The sequence below is a fragment of the Athene cunicularia genome (assembly GCF_003259725.1).
Source record: "Athene cunicularia isolate RWA chromosome 2 unlocalized genomic scaffold, athCun1 chr2_part1, whole genome shotgun sequence".
NCBI lineage: Eukaryota > Metazoa > Chordata > Aves > Strigiformes > Strigidae > Athene > Athene cunicularia.
In genome coordinates, this window is record NW_020799095.1 from 127,158,555 (window position 1) to 127,165,630 (window position 7,076).

General features: G+C 37.4%; 1 protein-coding gene across 1 annotated transcript in view; it reads left to right on the forward strand.

Annotated features, from left to right (window-relative positions):
- SLC26A7 (solute carrier family 26 member 7) overlaps positions 1-4,504 on the forward strand; it is a 70,709-nt gene extending 66,205 nt beyond the window's left edge. The window contains exons 16-18 of the mRNA XM_026842464.1: positions 1,268-1,322; positions 1,410-1,513; positions 3,567-4,504. Coding sequence (XP_026698265.1) covers positions 1,268-1,322; positions 1,410-1,513; positions 3,567-3,602 — 195 coding nt within the window. The 3' untranslated portion in view covers positions 3,603-4,504. The remainder of the gene's footprint in view (positions 1-1,267; positions 1,323-1,409; positions 1,514-3,566) is intronic.
- Positions 4,505-7,076: the final 2,572 nt, after the last annotated feature.

Sequence of the window (7,076 nt, forward strand, 5' to 3'; positions counted from 1 at the left end):
TTTCTATTGGGTGTGGCATTTAATAGTAATGTAGTGGGTACAGATTTCAGTGGGTATGCAAGGTTTGGTTCATATAATTTTTCTTAGTAAGACAGAAGACCAGATTTGAGCTTGAGTCTCATCCCAGGCCTTTTCTTATCCCAACCATTTTCTCAAAATAAGCAGTGAAGTAAGTGCTGCCTTAAAAATATTAAATTAAAACTACATATATAGGTGGGAGTATAGTCAAAAGGAATGCTGGAAAAATAAGGTTAGCGGGGGTTACTCTTTGTTACATCTCTCCTCCAAATATAGGGCATTCAATAAAGCATTAATTAAAAAAAAAAAATAAAAGAGTGAAACCGATTTCCAAAAGATCTTAGAGACCTCAGAACTATTATGTCCAAGAGGTGTTTGACAAACTTGTGAGAGGTAAGTCCATTATAGGCTGTTAAGTGTACAGGTTGGGAGTGCAGTGTCTGAGTGAATGACTGGTCCAAACCCGAGTTACTCAGAGGCTGAACACACTCAACATATCCTCTTTATTACATTCCTTCCCAAAATATCATCACTGCTGACTTGGAGGGATTTTTAGACTGAGTCAGGCTTTTGATTTATTATTTAAAATAGGGTATTCTGATGTGGTTCTCACTGAATCTCTTCTCTCAAAATTGTTCCAGTATACATGGATTATTTAAACATTTTTGGAATCAAGAACTGCTTTGGATGTTCCTCATTTGCCAGAAAAAGGTCCTACTCTTGTTCTAGAGTTATTTTAAATTTTTGGTTTATTTTCTAGCTTATTAAATACTTAGTCTCTCTGAAGTTGAACATTTTCAAAGAAAGAACAAAGAACAACTTACTGCAGAATGTAACATGATGGTTATGGTGCTTGTCTGACAGACTGCTGGAAGTCTCAAAGTTTCCTAAATCTGATTCCTGTCTGTGTAGACTGGTAGGTAAGCATATGGAGAGGAGATGGGAAAACTTGCTGAAAACGGAGAACTGGAAAAAAACCCCAACTTTAAAATGTAGTAAAAATGCAAAATTGTTAATTAATTCAGATTTAATTCTCAGCAGAGCTGTAGAGCACTTTGAGGGGAAGAAATCAGTGCGGGTTTGTGACGTTTGGATTATAGAAGGGCTCACTCTGGTGGATGCTGGTAGTATAGCTTCACCAGCAGCACTCCATGCTTTCTGCCTGCTTTGAATACTATGTTCTTGCATATTTTATTCTTTGTTGGTATTTTAAACAGTTTTTTTTAATTTCATGTTTTCACACATATAGATTTACATGGACTGTAAAAACAGACACATCGATGTGTTGCTAGCACACTGCAAAGGCAAGTATCAGCTTACAGCAAAATTTTTAACATGACAGTTTATATATCCTCACTACCTTATCATTGCTCATGTTTGTTTTATTGCAGCTTCCCTGATAAAAGCAATGCAGTACGGTGGAAATCTTGAATCTGAAAATCCCGTCTTCTTTGAATCTATTTCTTTGGCAATCGATGCCGTTCAAATTCACAGGGTAAGACTTACAGCAGGGGTAGGTGAAATCTGGAGGGCTTCTTGGATGCTCCCAGTAATTTGTTAAAGTCTGGAGAAATCTTATTTACTCAGTGAACCTTCTGTGCAGAGATCTTTTATCTGCCTATCCTCTCCAATTGGTCCTTAGCCTCTGGACTGCAGTTAAGAGGTTTTTTCTGCTAACAATCTCTTCCCGTCACTGCCTCTCCTTTAATAACATTTCAGTCTTCTATGCTAGATCCCAAGTCTCTGTGTTGTGGTGTATTTATTTGGGTGCACTCCCCACTGGAAAGTGTAATGTCATCTAGAAACACCTAACATAGCCTCTCAGTGAGGCAGGTTAACTTGCGCACAGTTCTGCAGTACTGAAACTACACTTCTCCATTCCTCAGCCTCGGTTGCTTAAAGCTACATCACATAGCACTGCACTGTTCTGACTGAAATGATTTTGGATCCTTAGCAAGTTTGTTTTGAGCTAATAAGCTTGTCTCTACCCTGCACTGTAATGTGCTGTGTTGCCTCACTGGTGGAAAGAGAGGAGAGGAGAGGAACTGCATGAGGTGGAAGAGAGAGCGGGAGGCAGAAGGATGGCTTGGCTCCGAAACTGAGGCTTGAGGCTTGAATATCCGTTTACTTGAACGTGTATTTATTTGCTCAATAATTGTTGCATTCCTTGTTAAAAAGATGTAAACCTGGGCCTTCCTCATAAACCATGTGAGCCTTTTCCATTGTAATCCCAGTATAAATGAGCATGCATTACAAGTAATGTACTTTCCCATGATGCCGAACATGGCTAGAGCTTGGCTCAGAGCCTCCTCCAAGAGACATTAAACTCATCACGGTCTGTGGTTTGGGGATTTTTTAAAGTTCACGTTATATTTTACTAATTAAATGAGAGTCGCCTATGGACAAAATCACTTTACATTGATTTTTCCAGATAAGGTGAGTTGGCACAGTTGGCCTAGTGGATTGACCAGAAAAACATGTTCCCTTCAGAGCTTTTCAACATCTTTCATTTTGTTGCCCTGCAAAAAAGAATTTACTGAAATGGTAACTGCAGAACAAGAATAATGGGGATGGATATTGTATATTTTGTCTGGGTCTGATTAGATGAATTAGGATGATTGTTGTGTTATAAGAACGTCTGCATTCTTTGTAGACATTAATTAACCTTCCTAACATTCTTGTAAGATACTAATGTAATAGCATTCCCATTTTATGGAAATGAGACATGGTCAGACCAGGACAAATGTTCTAGGTGAAAAGGAGGAGTTAGCACTCAGAAGCCCACTTTTCTAGGAACTGGTCCCATGTTTCTACTAGAGATGCTAGGCAAATCAAAACTGAATAGTAGTTTAATGGATTAGTCTGAAAGGCTTGCACGAAGACTGGAATTTTAAATGTAGTTATGAACAGTGTGTATATATGCTGCTGATGGGCTGCTGATGGTTCTTCAGAGTATTCAAAGATTTGATTTTTTTGTGTTCCTTGCATTTAACACCTGAAGATAAGATAGACTGGAGTAAAAAGTCAGGGTGAGCACAATAGCAGCTCCACACTGTGGCTAACACAGTCTGTCTCTGTAGTCTGCCTGTGCCTTTTTAAGATGATGAAATCAGTAGGAATTTTGGATGTTTTCATAGCAGAATAGGATGGGATAGGATAGAAAACAATATGAACAAGGAGTTGGAGATTTATAGAAAGTGATTCCTTCCAATTTACATTTCAGCTTCGCCCACAGCAGTCTTTCAGGGGCAGAAAGTAGAAGCAAGAGGGCTTTGTGGTTCCTTTTATCTCTGCTGCTGTTTGAAATGCAAAGGAGCTCTTATCTACATCCTCAAAGGATAACATCATGTAATTCTCATTTTTATATTGATAAGTTGATAAGAAACTCATCTGTTGCTTTATACAGTTCATCCTCATCATAAATAACTTTTTGATTTATTAGTCTTTATAATGGTGGCATTTTCAAGCTAGCACTGCTTCATTTGCTAATTTTGCGTTATATTCTAGGAAAACATTATAATTTTTTTTTTATGTTTCTCCCAATTTAGAATTACAGCCAGTTCAGTGAACAGAGTGAAGTGTGATGTCAACCCATTGAATATGGCTAGTTTCAGCTGCTCATATTCAGAATGAGCTACACCATGGTTTCTCCTTAGCTTTATTCTCCAGGGGACCTCATAGATGATCTTTTGTATGCCATATATATTTACTACATTCAGTAATGACAGATCTGCCATTCAGAAAAAAAAATCTTTCAGCTGCCGTCACTCAGAGAATGTTCATGCAATTGTTATATAGTAGTTTTGTATAATATTTTTATATACTTTTAGATATGAATTATTAGAAAACAAACCTGAGGTACTGACTGTGTTTACCAGTGAGGTATATTCTTTTAGATATCTTCTATTATAACATTAGTTGTAATACGCATCTGTAGTTTTGTCTATGGTATAATGAGACATTATGAATTCTTAAAAACTGTGTTATAATCGATACAGTATATGCAGGAAGCCATATACCAGTGCATACTGTTTCTAATGGCTTTAGTTACCCTTTCTTCTGTTCAAGACAGTCATTTGCAATAACAGCATCATATCACAGCTAACATGTGCTTCCATTTTTCATACTTGGTTTTGTATGCTTTTTAATGCCTACCAAGGTCAGTGGGAGCATTGTGTACTCAGAGAAGCAGATGTATCTTTGTTACCTTCACTGCATTATCTTTCCCTCTAGTAGTTGCTATGAGTTGTTATTATTACGGTTTGCTACATTTTCAAAGCCTGTTTCAAAGAATACCTGTTTCTTTACCTCAGATCGAAGAGGAAAAACTGTTAATATTTTCCCCAGACTTGTTCTTGTTTCCAGTATAGTTTAGTCTGCATTTCCAGTTTGAGCTGTGATTTTTTTGGTGCTGAAATCTTCAGCCATGGTATCTGGGAGATGTCAGTGGAGAGATATATGAGATATGTGCCACGTTTCAGCCCCAATCCTGGCTCTTGAAGTTATTCTCCACTTTGTCCTACAGATGATCAGAAGTGTTCTGTACATATTCTTCTGAGACTGTTTTCAGAATTACTATGTGAGGGGTTGATTAGTAACTGTGAGAAGCTTGTTAGACACAGGAGAAATAAGTTCTGTACATTGTCCCAACCACATTCATTTCAGATGCTCTAGTTGATTGCAAATGGCTCACTACATCTTGGACTCAATAACAACCTATAACATTTGATTAATAATTTTCTCAAACAGTTTTAGTAATTTATTAACACTTTAGAAACTACTTACAATGTACTATAATTGTAGAAGCATCAACTTTATGTCACAGCTAAAGATCTCAACTGCAAACTGAATAAATAAATAAATAAATAAATAAAGTGTGTGTTTTCTGCTAAGTTCAGTATTTATTCTTTGATAACTAAATGTTTTTTTTCTGAAAAATTTACAGATAAGTTAATTAAAGAAATTGTTAAAAATAGCCTTTAGCAAAGATAGCATCTACCAGGACACTTTTGGGTTTGTTCTGAATGCAAATGGAACAACACAGATACTTCTAAAATTCTTTGTAGTGTTAGCCCTTGATGAAACCCTCTGCATCGAATTAACAATTTTGTAGTGCTAATCAAAATGACTTCCAATTTCCACTGCTTTCAATATGAATAACTTTTCCGCAGCTAAATGGCTGTTTTCAGATGGATATTTATCTCCTGTTAGCTCATAGACCTTCTTGTGACATGGTTGTTTTAAAGTGTTTTGTCAGTATAATACTTCAAAATGTCTTAATGCTACTTGATTGTCTCTCAGGGCAGAATCAGGGATTAAATACATTCCTTAAAACATTTAATCATAATGAAATTTCCTAACATTCCAACACTGGGATTTGGGATAATTGTAATATTCCTGTAATGTGTTTTTCTTTATATAATTAGCCTAAATTTCTTTCTATTTCTGAGAATATACATTGTTAGTTAGACTCCCTTTCTGACAAGTGGCACCACTTGGGATAGTTTTTCCTCAGCAAAACAGTGTTCAAGGGATCCATGAAGATCCCTTTTAAATTGCTTCTAAAACACCTGTACTGAGTTTAAGCTTTGTCAGACCAGAACTGTTTTACAAAACCATTGTTAATGTGTGAGGGAGGGTCATTTATTTTTACCATTGACCTAGGAGGGAAAAATACTTCACTACTGATGCAGTTTCTGTTTCTCCACCACTACCCCTCTGAGCTATTGACTTTTACTAAAACTGGTGATTGCACGTTGCTTTTCTTCAAATGGCCAGGATGACACACCATCAGATCTTACACACCAGTGACCAACTGCCAGGAGATTGCTGGTTGCTCTGCTGGTGGGCTGCGAGTTGCTTAGGGTCTTGCCTGAGTTGCTCTCTGCAAATCTCTGGTGATGGTGTGTTTGCTTCAGTTGCAAAGTCAACTGACAAACAACTGCTCAATTCTTTGGTGAAGATTTTAGGAAGCACTCTAAACCTTCGAGATAAACTTTTGAAGTTTGCTATCAGTTTCAACCCTTTCCTCAATGCTTCTTTGTATAGACTGTCCACTGGTTTCCCTTCAGCTCTCAGGAAGAATTACTCTGTACCAAATCATCCCAATTAGCTTCACTTGATGAGAAGAGAAGAGAAGAGAAGAGAAGAGAAGAGAAGAGAAGAGAAGAGAAGAGAAGAGAAGAGAAGAGAAGAGAAGAGCAGTTTTGCAAAGAGAAGAGAAGAGAAGAGAAGAGAAGAGAAGAGAAGAGAAGAGAAGAGAAGAGAAGAGAAGAGAAGAGAAGAGAAGAGAAGAGAAGAGAAGAGAAGAGAAGAGAAGAGAAGAGAAGAGAAGAGAAGAGAAGAGAAGAGAAGAGAAGAGAAGAGAAGAGAAGAGAAGAGAAGAGAAGAGAAGAGAAGAGAAGAGAAGAGAAGAGAAGAGAAGAGAAGAGAAGAGAAGAGAAGAGAAGAGAAGAGAAGAGAAGAGAAGAGAAGAGAAGAGAAGAGAAGAGAAGAGAAGAGAAGAGAAGAGAAGAGAAGAGAAGAGAAGAGAAGAGAAGAGAAGAGAAGAGAAGAGAAGAGAAGAGAAGAGAAGAGAAGAGAAGAGAAGAGAAGAGAAGAGAAGAGAAGAGAAGAGAAGAGAAGAGAAGAGAAGAGAAGAGAAGAGAAGAGAAGAGAAGAGAAGAGAAGAGAAGAGAAGAGAAGAGAAGAGAAGAGAAGAGAAGAGAAGAGAAGAGAAGAGAAGAGAAGAGAAGAGAAGAGAAGAGAAGAGAAGAGAAGAGAAGAGAAGAGAAGAGAAGAGAAGAGAAGAGAAGAGAAGAGAAGAGAAGAGAAGAGAAGAGAAGAGAAGAGAAGAGAAGAGAAGAGAAGAGAAGAGAAGAGAAGAGAAGAGAAGAGAAGAGAAGAGAAGAGAAGAGAAGAGAAGAGAAGAGAAGAGAAGAGAAGAGAAGAGAAGAGAAGAGAAGAGAAGAGAAGAGAAGAGAAGAGAAGAGAAGAGAAGAGAAGAGAAGAGAAGAGAAGAGAAGAGAAGAGAAGAGAAGAGAAGAGAAGAGAAGAGAAGAGAAGAGAAGAGAAGAGAA